A 15,453-nucleotide genomic window follows, 5' to 3' on the forward strand; every position below is an offset into this window, starting at 1 on the left:
TATACATTTATGTTATATCTTATATTTCGACTTCGTTCTTCTTTATATTTTTAGTAGCTCATCTAAGGCTTCTCTCTTGATGTGACATGGATTTTTTCTCTTGTATTATGTATTCTTAGCCTCCTTTGGTTTTGGGGGTTTGGGGAGAGAATTGCTGGGATTTGGTACCACTTTTCCTAACATAGCCTCCATGAGCTTATTTAATATTTTGATAATTGAATTTCAATATAATTTATTTCCTTTGTCATACTAGTGGTATTCATAGGTAATGCTGTGTATTTTATTTTTATTCATCTAAGTAAATTGTTCTGAGGAAACTTTATCAAACTACCAAAGCACATTACAAAATTACAGAATAGTTTATGACCTCCATCAGTATAATGATAATAATGAATATTTATATAGCTTATGCCAAGCATTGTGCTAAGCACTCATAATATCATTATTATCTCATTTAATCCTTATAGCAATCCTGAAAGGTAGGTTATCTTATTATTCCATTTTGAAGTTGAGGAAAAATGAAGCAGAAAGAGGTGAAATAACTTTCCTAGGATCATACAGCTATTAAGTATTTGAGGCTGGATTTGGGTAACAAGAAATTAGAAGTCCAGCTTTCTCCCTGCTTCGCCTCCAGCTGCTCAAGCTAAAAGAGAGACGTAGTCTATATTTCTAGTGCTCTTGCTGCAGGTTAAGAAACCTGTTCTTCTGATGGCTTCTGCCTTGGGATATGTTTTCTTTTTCACCCCGCCCCCAGTTATACTTTGCATGGGCACAACAAGTGTCCTTTTTCCTTGGAAGGAAGTGTAAAAACACATATTGACTCCTCTCTCTGGAAAAACTATACAAACAGGGACCTGTGGCTGTGAGAGCCCTGAATGTGGTCCTTGGCACTTGTGGGATCTGGGGAGAATGTGGGAGTTCTCACTTTATAGTTCAGTGATGTATTTTGCATTTTAAAAAATATTCGTTTCCCACTATGAATTTATAAGTCATTCACATGAAGCAGAGTAGCATGGTGTCAAGAGAATCAATCCTAGAGTAAGAGCCAACTAGAGTTCAAATCCTGCCTCTGACACTATCTGAGTCACTTTGGATAGATCACTTAGGCTCTCAGAGCTGTCAATTGATGGAATCTCCAAGGGCCTTTCTAGGTCTAGATCTTGGATCCTATAAGTGATATATCACTATATAAAGAACAGAACAGATAATTGCATATATAACCATGAATTTTGATATATATAATTTGTATTTTTTAAGAATATATATGTACAACACATACACACACACACACACACACACACACACACACACACACACATATATATATATATATATATATATATATGAAATTTTACAGAGTAGTAACAGAATTACCCCAGGTATCCTTCTGAACTATTTTGTTTTCTTTTTTGTGTTTTTAATGCTTTATTGATGCTGCTTACTTGGTTTTTTTCTTTTTTTTGCCTCAATCATTATCTATTTATCATTCCACCATTCCTCCCAACTAGAAACCCATACATTATGTCCAGAGAAGCAAAACAAGTCAACATTTTGATCGTGTGTGAAGATCTATGTCTTATTTTGTACCTCTAGAACATCATCTCTCTGACAAGAAATGAGAAGCATGCTTTCATCCTTAGTCTTCTGAAGTCATGATTAATCAGAGCTCTTAAGTCTTTCAGGGATTTTTCCTTTGCATTATTGTGGTCCTTATTTAAATTGTACTTGCAGTTCTATTAATTTTCATTCTCTATGTGTTTGTACGAGTCTTTCCAAGTTTCTCTTACTGTGTCATATTCATAATGGCACAACAATATTCGCTAATATTCACAAACTATAATTAATTCTTCCATTTTGTAGCTGATGGATATTCACTTGCTTTGTTTTTATTTGTTTCAACATAAAATGCTGCTATAAGCTTTTCTTTTCATAGTGCTTGCTCATAGCAAGAGCTTAATGCTTCTTGACTGACTAATTTTTTCCTTTGTTCTCAGTTTCTTTCCTCTTAATGTATGCACTGTCTAGTGACTTTTGGGGTATAGTTGAAAATTGTTTTCAAGAATGGTTGGATTAGTTCATAGTGCCACCAATGCACTATTTATTAATGTTCTGTCCTTCCATGGGCCCCCCAAACAATTGATTTTTTCCTCTTTGCCAATCTGATAGCTATGTGATAGAATCTCACTATTGTTTTGATTTATATTTATCTGTGATGGCTAAGAGGTTCATATTCTTTGACCATTTATTCATTGGAAAGTACTCCTTATAAATAAATAAATCTTATACATTTGTTTTAATTCCCCATATTGTGCTCAGTTCCTTGCATATAGCTTGCATTTAATTCTTTACTGAATTTAATAGAGTTTGGAATTTGAGTTTCTGGACCATAGGACCAGACACAAGATTTTCATCATCCACCTACTTAGAACTGACAAAAATTATTTTGGTAGGCATTATTTTTTTTTTTTTGTGACTTGCAGATTGCATCTTTTAGCTGAAAATTAAGAGGATTGAAGAAAATTCTTCAAAATTATCTATCAAAGCATATCCCAAAGATAGGTAATAGGCAAAACATAGGACAGAGAATATTAGTAGTAAGGATTACCTACTTATTCAGAGGAAACCATCAAAAAATAGATCAAGCAATTAAACGCTGGTCTTACATATCTATATGTAAAGTTCACGTGTGAACTAGGGATTTTAACTTAAGAAAGTAAATTTGGTTTCATACAGGTTTTTGTTGAGATTTTTGGTAGTATAGGACTTGATCAGAATGTTACAGTAGAATTGTTTATTTTATTTCAAAGGGGGAAAAATAGATAAATTGGGAAACAAATTAGCATTGTGTATTAAGAAATTATATCCTATGAGGAAATCTAGAAGCATGGCAAGAAAATATTTGGAGTAGAATAAATTGAAAAAAGAAATAGAGATGTGAATGGAATATGCTGTAGAATATGCTTTCTACTAGAAAGAAGAAAAACATCATCAATGTAGCACAAAGATATGGTATAGCTGTGATAGAAGCTGAAATGCTTTCTTTTACAAATCTGAGCAGTTAATATATTTGTTGTTTGCCTTACTGATAATTTAATTCTTCAAAAGATGGAGGAGGTAGCAAGAGGGAATGCTATTCTAGACCTGATTTTGCCCAATAAGAAAGAGAACTGGTTGCTGCAGCTGAAATCATGAGAATCTTCAGAGGAATTATCTACTCTGTCCCAAAGGTGCTGCTAGAGGAAGAGAGAACAGTGGGGGTGTATGTAGTCTGACACATAGTTTTAAGTTTTGGAGAGAATTGACTTTAGAATTGGACCCTTGGCCCAAACAAAATTTTAGAGGGAAAATAGTCAAATTTGGACGAAAAACTCTTGAGCATGAAATTTTGATAACAAATTATTTGGATAAGGAAGAAAAGAGAGAAGCCTCAAAAGAAACTAATATCAACACATAGGAAACTTATCAGCCAATTTGGATTTTAAAAATACATGAAGGGACTCAAGAGCAGGTTACTGAGTGTTAATGAAGAAAAGTAGTGTCAGGAGTTTTCAGTGATCTGGGGCTGGTGATGAGTACTGGGAGTATTTTTTTATCAGTGATGTTGTAGAGGATTTTTGATAAGAAATTTACTTCTATCAATGAAAACTAGTAGGTCATTTGTAATTATATTATTAAAGAATTGTCTAGAGGGCCTAACAGGTTTGTGACTCACCTTATGTCATATCACTAGGTATGTGTCAGAGGCAAGATTTGAATGTAGGTCTTCTTGAACAGCTTCAAAATTTGATCCTTCAGGTATTTGAAGGGCTTTAATATGGAATTATTATTATTATTATTCTTGTTGTTGTTGTTTTACTTTATTCCAGAGGGTAGAACTATATCGAATAGTTGGGAAAAGATAGGAATGGGTTTGATATAGGTGGTAGTGGTGGGGAAATCTTAGCAATTAGAATTGTCCAAAACTGGAGACTGATCTAAAAGATAATAGGTTACTTATAACTACAGGTCTGAAATTATTTTAATTATCCAACTTGAAAACAAATTGAGTATCGTCAATTCTTTGTGAATAGTTAAAAGAATAATGTGGTTTCCCTTTCAAATTTAGCTTTTTAAAATATAATTTTAATGTAATATTAACACCATTTCTCCCCTGAAAAATTCCTTCTAGTGAAATTACTTTTATTCAAGTTAATTTATGCTTTGGTCTTTTCTTATAGCTTTGTTTGTTGGCAAAATGCTTTAAGCCTGCCCTCCCCTATCTGGATGTGGATATGATGGACATTTGTAAGGAGAATGGGGCTTATGATGCAAAGCACTTTTTATGTTACTACTACTATGGTGGAATGATCTACACAGGGCTAAAGAACTTTGAAAGAGCACTCTATTTTTATGAGCAGGTAACTATTTCTTAACTTTTATGCCAAAGCAATATAGCTTTATATATTCGATTGTTGTAAGAGGCTAGAGTTTTGTGGATAGCTTTTCTTTTTGTTTTAAAAAATTTATCATTAAAAATTGTTTTAATAGTCATTTAAAATTATTTGTGAAATATGGATAGTTTCTTTGACTCTCTAATTTTTAAGGATAAATGAACAATATATTTGTGAATACTATAACCTAAAGAATATCCAAAGGATCATAATCCTAATCGAAGAAACCAGGATGTTGGGATATAGTCATTATAATTACATATATACATATATACATATATACATATATATATATATATGTGTGTGTGTGTGTGTGTGTGTGTGTGTGTGTGTGTGTGTGTGTGTGTGTGTATGTATATATATGTTACTTTAAAATTGACAAGTTGGCTTTCTTGTGTCTCACATGACATAGCTACAGAATGACCACTGAATTAGAAGTCAAGTTATTGAAGTTTAGCCATAAGTAGCTGTTGGGCAAAATCATTTCATCTCTGATACCTCATCCATGAAATAAGGAGGTTGGATTAAATGATTTCTAACTAGCCTTTTTTCCACTCAAAAAAAATAGATGTGGTCCTTAGAATAAAAGACTGATAAGAGGCCAGATAGTGATAGAGAATGCTGACTTCAGTTAGGAAGACCTATGTTCAGATCTCCTCTGATACATATTGGTGTGACCTGGGGCAAGTGATTTTAGCCTCTTAGTGTCCCAGGTAGGTTGCAAAACAGTTGTAGATATATGTTGGTAGAGATTATTTCTTTATTAAAAACTTTACTTATGAAATCACAGATGACTAATAATGTAGACAGAGAAGGTAACTAGATGGCACAGTGTATTGAATTCCAGGCCTGCAATCATGAAGGCCAGAATTCAGATTTGGCCCTAGATACTTATTAACTGTGTTACTTAACCTGTCTACATGCCTTAATTTCCTCACCCTAGTGGTAATAATAGCACCTATCTCCTATGATTGTTATGATGACAACATAATTGTTAAATGTTTGGCACAGTGCTTGGCATAATTGCTATATAAATATTAGCAATTATTACTACTTTTTTTGTAATAATAATTCTAAAAAAAAAGTTATTTTCAGTTCCAAATTCTCCTCTTCCCTCAATCTATATGATGCCTATTATATATGTGAAGTCATTCAAAACATTTTCACATGAATCATGTTGAGGTCCCCTAACCCTTTCTCCCCCCAAAAGTAAGAAAAATAAAGTGAAAAAAATATACTTCAGTCTACACAGAGAGTTCATCAGTTTTATCTTTGGAAGTAGGTAGTACTTTTCATCATAAGTCCTTTGAAATTGTCATAAATTGTTGTATTGATTAGAGTAGCTAAGTCTTTCACAGTTGATTATTGTTACAGTATTGTTTTTATGTACAATGTTTTCCTAGTTCTGCTCACTTTACTTTGCATCACTTCATGTAAAGCTTTTCAATTTTTGTGAAGCCATCCCCTCCATCATTTTTTACAACACAATAGTATTTAATCATAATGATATACAAATTGGTTAGCCATTCCCCAACTGAAGAACATCCCCTCAGTTTTCACTTCTTTGCTACCACAAAGAAAACTACCATAAATGTTTTTGTACATATAGATTCATTTCCTTTCCTTTGATCATTTTGGGATACAGATCTAGTAGTGATATTGCTGGGTCATTTTTTTCCAAGTTTCCTATTTTCTTTCTCATTTCAGCCACATTAATTTTGTTTGTGAGAAGCCTTTTTAATTTAATATGATAAAAATTATCCATTTTATCCTTGTGATCGTCTGTATCTCTTGTTCAGGAATGAACTCTTCATAGATTTGATAAGTAATTTTTTTTCCATGCTCCTCTATAATTTGCCCATCATACCATCTTTTATGTTTACAAAACATATCTATCTTAAGCTTATTTTGGTATAAGATAAAATGTTAGTCTGTGTGTAATTTCTGTCAGACTGTTTTCTGGTTTTCCCAGTAGTTTTGTTGGAAAGTTCTTGCCTCAACTATTTGGATCTTTGAATTTATCAAATTCCAGGTCATGTGGTAATTTACTTTTGTATATTATCTACCCAATCTATTTCATTGAGCTACCATTATTTCGTATCCAGTATCAAATTGTTTTGATGGGTTACTACTTTGTAGTATAGCTTGAAATCTGGTATTGCTAGGTTGGTTTCCTTCAAATTTTTTTTTTTAATTGATTCCCTTGGTATTCTTGACCTTTTGTTCCTCTAGATGAATTTTGTTATTTTTCTTCCTAGTTCTAAAAATAACTCCTCAGTTTGATTGATATGGTCTCAAATAAGTAAATTAATTTAGAGATGTCGTTTTCATTATAATGGCTCAACTTACCCATAAGCAATTAATATTTCTCCAATTATTTAGATCTGTCTTTATATGAAGTATTTTGTAGTTGTGTTTATATAGATCTTATGTATATCCTGGCAAGTAGACTCCCAAGTATTTTATAGTCTCTACAATTATTTTAACTGGAATTTCTCCTTCTATTTCTTCCTGCTGTTTTTTGTCTGCAATGTATAAAAATGTTATTAGCTATCGTTACTGAAGGAGATGTTGTAGTCATAGTAAGTCATGCCTATTGGGTGTTTCTGAGTGACTATTTAAAAAGCTTATATAGTCAGATTTAGCACTTCTACAGATGCAATTCTAAAGGCACTGAAGTTTGTGCCAACAGCAAACAGCCCTATACACACAGTAACTTCCAAAGATAAATTGCAGTAGCAGAAACTTACTTAGTAGAAACTTAGTAGTGTGTTTCAAAAGACTTCCCAGACAAAAGCCCTATATACAATAAGTAATGGTATCTATATTTTAGGGATGAGGAAACAGATTCAAACAGGTTAAATCAAGATTTAACTCAAGGTCTTTCAGCAAAGCTGGGCTCTGAACACAGGTCTTCTGTCTTGGGAGTCCCTTGCTCTTTCTAATATATGATTATATTACTGAGTCATCAAGAAAATATTATGTTCATTATCCTCTGTTTAAAGTATGTCGCTGTTTGGGGTAGCTAGGAAGTACAGTGGATAGAGCACTAGCCCTGAAGTCAGGAGGACCTAAGTTCTAATCTAGTCTCAGGCATTTAACACTACCTGTGTGACCCTGGGCAAGTCACTTAACTCTGATTGCCTCAGCAAAAAAAAAAAAAAAAAAAAAAAAGATTGGATCTGCTTTGAGGCTTGTTGAGACCTACATGAACTGATGCTAAGTGAAATGTGCAGAACCAGGAACTGATTATATATGGCAACAGCAAGATTATATAATGATCAATTCTGACAGATGTGGCTCTTTCCAATATTGAGATGATTCAAACCAGTTCCATTTGTGCAGTGATGAAGAGAATCATCTACACCCAAAGAGAGAACTATGGGAACAGAGTGTGGAACACAACATAGCATTCTCACTCTCTCTATTATTTGCTTGCATTTTGTTTTCTTTCTCAATTTTTCTTTTTCTTCCTTCTTTATCTGATTTTTCTTGTGCAACAAGATAACTGTATAAATATATATACATATATTGGATCTTACGTGTATTTCAACATATTTAATATGTATTGGACTACCTGCTAGCTAGGGGAGGAGGTAGGGGGAAGGAGGGGAAAATTTAGAACAAAAGGTTATGCAAAGGTCAATGTTGGAAAAATTACCCATGCATATATGCTTTGTAAATAAAAAGCCATAATAAAAATAAATAAATAAAATGAAGTATATCTCTATTTAAGAAAGTAAGAAATAGCCTTCTTTAATGTAACTATTCACCAGTTCAAAATTTAGTTTTGGAAATTTCAGTTATCTGAAAATAAATCTGTAAAAATTTGTTAAAAAAAAAAGTGTAAAATAACAGTACTAAATGATATATGTACTTTTCGATGTGAGTGTTGAGTTTTATGTGAGAAGATTCCTATGCCCAGTGATTTACCACCTCTTGCTAGAACATATCTATACCTACTACTATGGAGGTATTATGGAGCAGTTTAGAATACTTAGAGCCAAGAAGATTTGGGTTCAAATCCCAAACCAGAAACTAGTTTTATGACCCTGGGCAGATCACGTAACCTCAGCATCAGTTTCTTTATTTGTAAAATAGGGGTATAGAAAATAGCACCTACCATACAGGAATGTGAGGATTAAATGAGAAAATTTATGTAAAAAGATTTGGAAACCTTAAGTTAGCTTTTATTTCTAATTATAACTAAATCTAACATCTTTTTCTTACTCAGGCCATAACTACTCCTGCCATGGCAGTCAGTCATATTATGTTGGAATCTTATAAGAAGTATATTCTAGTTTCTTTGATATTACTGGGCAAAGTTCAACAACTGCCAAAATACACTTCTCAGATTGTTGGTAGATTCATTAAAGTAAGTATTCTAAAGAAAAATAACTTGTTTTTAAGAAAAATTGTTACAGTAAAAATAAATATGTCATTGCAAAGTCAATGTCTTAAAGTATGATTATTTCTTTAAATATCATTTGCATAGTGTGTTTTGTATTAAAAGCTTTATGTTCTATGAAGAATCAGATTTAAGTTAGTCTTTCCTTAAAATAATTATTTAGTTAAATAATGCTTTAAATTCCAGTTGAGGAAATTCTTCTCATGATCCAGTCTTATATACAGCAAGTGGTTAGGATTCCTAGTGGTGGGTTTTCAAGTTAGTTTGTTGGCATAACAAGTCAAATCTATTAAATACCCAGAACAAGTTTATTCTACTTAATTAACTAAAGTACTCTGAACAAGTAATGAGATACCATGCCACATGGCAGCCATTCTTAAGAAACGGTTTGGGGACCACTTGAATTCCTCAAGTGACCCAGGGACTAATCTCTTATAATATTCAATAATTTTCTAATGACAATGCCTATACTTTTCATTTCTATATAAATTAACAATTTAGTTATAATATTAATATGGTATCCATAGCAAAAACATTTATCTCGTTAAGGGTTGTGAGGGAGGTTCATGTGGTTCTTCTTATATCTTTTGTTTATCTTCCATTGAATGACCAATAGCTAGAAAAAGGTTGAGTATAAGAAAAGCCAGAATACTGCCTTGTTACTTAATTATATGCTTCATTTTACTAGATGATAGCCAGAAAATTTTAAGGATACTAATTTTCATTTTTAAGAAAAAAATTGCATTATCTGTTATATCTATAATATCTAAGCCATTTTACTTTATTGCTAGTAATAACGTGCCTGAAAAGCATTATTTAGACAGTCTTTTTTGTCCTTATTTTTGCATGTATTTTTAATAGTTTTCTCATTACTTACAAAATCAGCACTTATTTGCTTTCTATAAACCTAACTTTATGTATTTGTTTTCTCCTTTTTAAAACTGTAGCCCCTTAGCAATGCTTACCATGAATTAGCACAAGTTTATTCAACCAATAATCCATCAGAACTCCGAAATCTGGTAAACAAACATAGTGAAACTTTCACTAGAGATAACAATATGGGGCTGGTTAAGCAGTGTTTGTCCTCTCTTTATAAGAAGAACATTCAAAGGCTAACAAAGGTAAGATGAATTCTCATACTTTGTCTCATGAGTCTTCTGAGGCTCCTACAAAATCTCTATTCCAAAAGTAGTATGGTAGGAGTTTCTGTTAGGAAAATGGTTGGGTTTTCTTCTCTGCAGAATTGAATTTGGGTAGCCAAGAGAAAAAAAAAAAGCAGGTACAGAATGACTGGAAGGATTGAGGAATAAATCAAGTGGCAATGCATTAAAGATGAGGTGTAGCAATAGTTTCCTTTATTCCCTTGAAATTTCTAAGTGTGCTGACCTTCAATATGAAAGACACTGCTCTAATGTTTTTCATTGAAACACGCTTTTCCATTAAGTGAAGTGAAATCAATAGCATTGTGGGACTAAATTGTGGTACATGGATAAATATCTATACTTTTTGGAATATGAAAAAAAATTTCCCAACTACCTATTTCCAAGTGTGCTCGCTTTTAATCCTTTAATTATATTTCTATTTTTTCATGGAAAACATTGTAACAGAAAATAAAGAAAAGATGTGGAGTCTAGGGTCTAGGTTTATATACTGACTCTGACTTTATGTCAGAATCTTTACACTGTCCTTCTGATCCTGGGCAAGTCATTTAAACTCTGGTGCTATAGGCAGCTTCTAAAATTAAAAATTATAAGACTATGTAGGTCTGTATTGGTATAAAGAGTTCCCTTATCATGGAGCTTTTTAGATTGATTCTGGCTCAAAAATAACCCCATTTTATCAAGCATCATTCTTGATTTTGTCAACTCAAATGGTTGCAGGACCTCAGAATAAATGAATAGACTTTTTGGTAAGTGACTTAGAAAGAAAATTTACTTATATGGACATATACCTAAATCTAAAAGTTCATGTATTTTAAATCTAGTCAGTGCTAAAAAGTGTTATCCAATATTGGACATTTTATCAATTTTGGATATCAAAAGTTAATTTCAAGGGAGAGAAAGTTGGGACATTGGTTTCTCGTATACTGCCAAAAATAAATGACCTATTTACTACTTGCCCATATGACTTTATCCATTGGAGGGTATAGATTTTTCAGTGTCAAATCCCACTCCACAGATTTTATTTTAAAATACTTTAGTATATTTTTTGGTATATTGATATAGTAGGATTAATATAGTATTTCCATTGAAATAAGTGGAATTGTTTATCTAATAAATATATACCTCACAGCTGTTTCTAGTGATGTCCAAATTCTGCTTCTCAATTTCAGACATTTTTAACATTGTCATTACAAGATATGGCAAGTCGTGTACAATTGTCAGGACCTCAGGAGGCAGAAAAATATGTCCTTCACATGGTAAGCAAGGATATCCTTGAGATAATTTTGTAGATGAAAATTGGCTACTAAAAAATATTCATGCTGCCTAAGTAATAGGCAAAAATTCATGTATTTGCATATGAACTTTAGTATTTCAAAAGATTTTATCAGTGTCAGTCAGCTAGCACATATTAAGCACTATGGATACAAAGAAAAGCCAAAAACAGATCTTGCTCTCAAAGTGCTCACAGTCTAATGGGGGAAATAACTGAATAAATAAGATACGGTAAATAAAATGGAGAAAATCAATAGAGAGACATTATTAAAATTAGGTCAGGAAAAACTTCTTGTAAAAGGTTAGACATTAGGTGAGATTTGAAGGAAACCAGGAGAGAAGGGAGGGTATGAGTGCTCTTTATTAATATAGGTTATAATTCCTCCTCATAATCTGGTTGACAGTTTTTTGGAGATGAATTTCTTCAAATTAAGCTAGACTAGCATTTGCATAACACATGGCATCCATCTCTAGGCCAGTAGGGGAAGTCTTTCTTTCCAGGTGTGGGGGGTGTAGGGTGTGGGTGAGAGAGAAAGAGAGAGAGATCTCTAAAGATTTTCTTCCATTAAAGCCCTGTTCTAAATATATTTATATGTAAGCATAAATTTTGGTTTTCTTGTATTTTTAACTAAAATTTACTACCTCCCCCCTTCAAATTGGAATATTTACTGCTGGCAGTACACTTATTAAAGGTGTTTAATTTTTTTTTCTCCTAAAAACCACAGTCAAAATTTACTGTCCAACTGTCATGAACAGGCTTATAATTGAAGAGTCATTAATTTTTACTTTAATGATTGGCATTATATGTTTAATAAAGCTCTGTTTTTTATGATTCCTCTTATCTATAGATAGAAGATGGTGAAATTTTTGCAAGTATTAATCAGAAGGATGGTATGGTCAGTTTCCATGATAATCCTGAAAAATATAACAATCCAGCTATGCTTCATAACATCGATCAGGAGGTAAATATTAATGTAAATGTTCTAGTTTGATTGAAATTTACAGGGATTAGAAGACTTCACTATTTCTGTACCTTAAAAACTCATTTTTAGTACCAAGTGCAGGTACTTCTCAGATTACCTATGAGTTGTGTTTCAAATGTTTGTTTATAAATGTTAGTTCAGCATACATTTTCTCATAGAGGCAAGGCTTGGTAGAAATGGTGGTTAGATTCCCAGGCCAGCTTTCTCATTTCATCTTGTGCCTCTTACTGTTTTCAACTGCAGCTCAACATCATTTAATACTGTTTCAGTGGCAAAAATGCATTTTACATTCTAATGCAGAATGTTAGGAATACATAAACTCCTGTTCTTCCCATTTCCCTTTCTATCCCCAAAAGGATCACTTTCTAAAGGGAGGTGGCATTTTTAAAGGCTGGCATTGATAAGTAGTGTTGTCATTAGTATCTTCTCCAGGAGCTCTTAAGTAGCAGCATGCTTGAGCATGAGTGACTTGTTAGCTCTCTGGATCCTACACGGGATAAAATATTTTAGATTAGTTACCAATATCCTGTCTGCTTTCAGTTGGCAAACAAGGAGCAATTGACTTTATAACAATTTCTTGTATCTTATCATATGAATTGATTTTCATTAGCTGAGGATTACTTATAGTTTTAGGGAGTTGAAACAGAGGGAACTTCTTGATAAATTGCTTTTTCATTCAAGTTTTTGAATGCATAAAAATCATTAATACTTTTATCTTAGAGATGTTTGAGATATTGATTTAAATGGTAAGTGTAAGCCTAGCAGTTTGCTTTTTTCTGTTTTTTTTTTTTTTTTCATTCTTTTGATTTTGACTGATTCTTGATATCTCATAGTGTCATTAGCTTCTACTTGCCCAATTCTAATTTTTAAGAAATTATTTTCTTCAGTTGGCTTTTGCACTTCCTTTTCCATTTGGCCAATTCTAATTTTTAATGAGTTGTGTTTCTTCAGTCAATTTTTGTCCTTCCTTTTCCACACTGTTGACGCTCTCTTGCAAAACTCTCATTTCTTTTCCTAATTTTTCTTTTATTTCTTGGATTTTAAAAATCTTTTTTGAGCTCTTCCAAGAAGAAATTTTGGACTTGAAATCATATTTCCCTTTGAGGCTTATTAGCATGAAGGCATTTTGACATTGCTCCTTTCTGAGTTTGTGTTTTGATCTTTCCTGTTGTCATAATAGCTTTTTATGACCAAAGTTCTTTCTACTTTTTTTGTTCATTCTTTTAGTCTGTCTTATGGCTCTTAAAATTGAGCTCTGCTCCTGGGACACTATTCCAGATGTCTTATGCTGGGACCTCAAGGTTCTGGCAATTTGCCCACTGAGCTGGGTTGATCTGGCCTAGTTGAGTCTGTTGTGTTCTAGATTCTGGGACTGGCAATTTGCATTCTGTGCCAGAACCTTTGTTGCTCATCTGTGTTACAGAGCCTCCTGTTAGCTTTCCCGGATACTACCTGTATCTGTCCTCCTCTTTCTAAGTTATCTTGAACCAGAAAATTGTTTCATTCTGTCTTTTTTTGTTGACTTTGTTATTTCAGAATTGGTTTAGAAGCTTGATTTAATGTCGTTTCCAATTTCCTGGTTTCTTTCCACTATCTTCATAAGTTTCATAGTGAATTTGAAATCAATTTCACTTTTGTGGGCATCTTAGGGGGGGTAGGTGATGATGTTGAGAGAAGGAAAGTATGAGTACTATGTTTATTTGTGTGAGGAAAAAAAAGATTTGTTTCATGACTTGGAATCCTAATTGCAATGTAGTTTTGCTTAATATACATATCAATTTCTTTACATTTTGAATAAACTACTTTAAGCCAATTTCACTTTTTATCATATTAAATATAAATTTGTATATCTCAGATGCTGAAATGTATAGAGCTTGATGAGCGACTCAAGGCCATGGATCAAGAAATCACAGTGAATCCTCAGTTTGTACAAAAGGTATTATTTTTTCTTTTAATTTAAAGTGAGTTGGAGGAGAAAGGTATGTAAATTCCTTCCTATATCTGGAATATAATTAGGATTTCAGATTTTATAATATTGAAATATCAAAGTATTCTGTTATGTATCATGAAAAATAAATATTCATATAGCTTGGCAGTAAGACTTTCAGTTCTTAACATCATGACTATTAGACAGTTTTATTTAGAGAAGATTGGAGACTGATTCCTTGAAATGAATTTTTTGTACAAGAAGTGAGAATAATCTATGAGAAAGATTATTGTAATTTTGGATAGATGAAAAAGAAATGTAAAAGAGTAAAAATAACTTTTCTTTTCCTGTTCTGCAGAGTATGGGCTCACAAGAAGATGATTCAGGAAGCAAACCATCCAGTTATTCTTGAAATTTACATTTTCTGTGCTTTAAACTGAAAGAACCACCACTTGACCATTGGAAACTATGAGAATGGCAGAGAGGACTGAAACTGTTTTATCTGGACATTAAGAAATTAAATTTTGTTTTGACATCTTCAGTCCTATATGCTTTCAAAAATTTTCTCTCTGCAAAGAAAGGAAAAGATCTCAAACTTTTAAAGTCTCTTGTGAATTTATTTATCTTCAGATTAACATCGTTAATGCATTAAATAATCTACCTTTTGTTTTAAATGGCTTGAATGTTACTGTGTTCCTGTAGTACTTCCCTCTCCCCTCCCCTTTCTGAAAACAGTTTTCTTTTGTGAGAAACAGGGACATAAAACTAGTTACTATTTGAAAGCTTTTTTGACTCCCTGAAATCAATGATAGTTTGGTTTTACAAAAAAGGTGGGGGGGAGGAATAGGGTTTACTTGAAAGGCAAAAGCTATTTAAGACTTTATAGACTTGGACATTGCCTACTAGATTTGGCAAAATTAGTTTTAGTTTTCAATTTTCAGAGGAACCAAAATATTTACACAGTCTGCTGGTACTGGTGTAGAACTAAGAATTAAAGGGATGCTATCAAACATTTTTAAGCACTTTCCAAAATAATGGTGCATGAAATATCCTTTTATAATCTTGAACATAGCTTTTTTTCCCCCCCTGCTCATTTTGGTCTTTTCATTTGATATGCACCTGACTTGTTTTCTGCTCTTACTCCTTGTTAAAAGCATTTTCAATTAAGCTGCAATGAACATGATTTTATTTTGATTACTCAGTGAATCTTATTCACAAGATTCTGAGATTAATTTGGCTATTAGTTTCACTAAGTTCATCCTATAATACT

The 15,453-nt window shown here is 32.6% G+C and overlaps 1 protein-coding gene across 1 annotated transcript in view; it reads left to right on the forward strand.

Moving 5' to 3' along the window:
* The window catches only part of COPS3 (COP9 signalosome subunit 3), a 29,663-nt gene extending 14,806 nt beyond the window's left edge, over positions 1 to 14,857 (forward strand). Inside the window, exons 6-12 of the mRNA XM_074281597.1 lie at positions 4,218 to 4,397; positions 8,665 to 8,805; positions 9,786 to 9,959; positions 11,171 to 11,257; positions 12,122 to 12,235; positions 14,112 to 14,192; positions 14,542 to 14,857. Coding sequence (XP_074137698.1) covers positions 4,218 to 4,397; positions 8,665 to 8,805; positions 9,786 to 9,959; positions 11,171 to 11,257; positions 12,122 to 12,235; positions 14,112 to 14,192; positions 14,542 to 14,595 — 831 coding nt within the window. The 3' untranslated portion in view covers positions 14,596 to 14,857. The remainder of the gene's footprint in view (positions 1 to 4,217; positions 4,398 to 8,664; positions 8,806 to 9,785; positions 9,960 to 11,170; positions 11,258 to 12,121; positions 12,236 to 14,111; positions 14,193 to 14,541) is intronic.
* The last annotated feature ends 596 nt before the right edge of the window (positions 14,858 to 15,453 follow it).

The sequence above is a fragment of the Sminthopsis crassicaudata genome, chromosome 1 (assembly GCF_048593235.1).
Source record: "Sminthopsis crassicaudata isolate SCR6 chromosome 1, ASM4859323v1, whole genome shotgun sequence".
Classification (NCBI taxonomy): domain Eukaryota; kingdom Metazoa; phylum Chordata; class Mammalia; order Dasyuromorphia; family Dasyuridae; genus Sminthopsis; species Sminthopsis crassicaudata.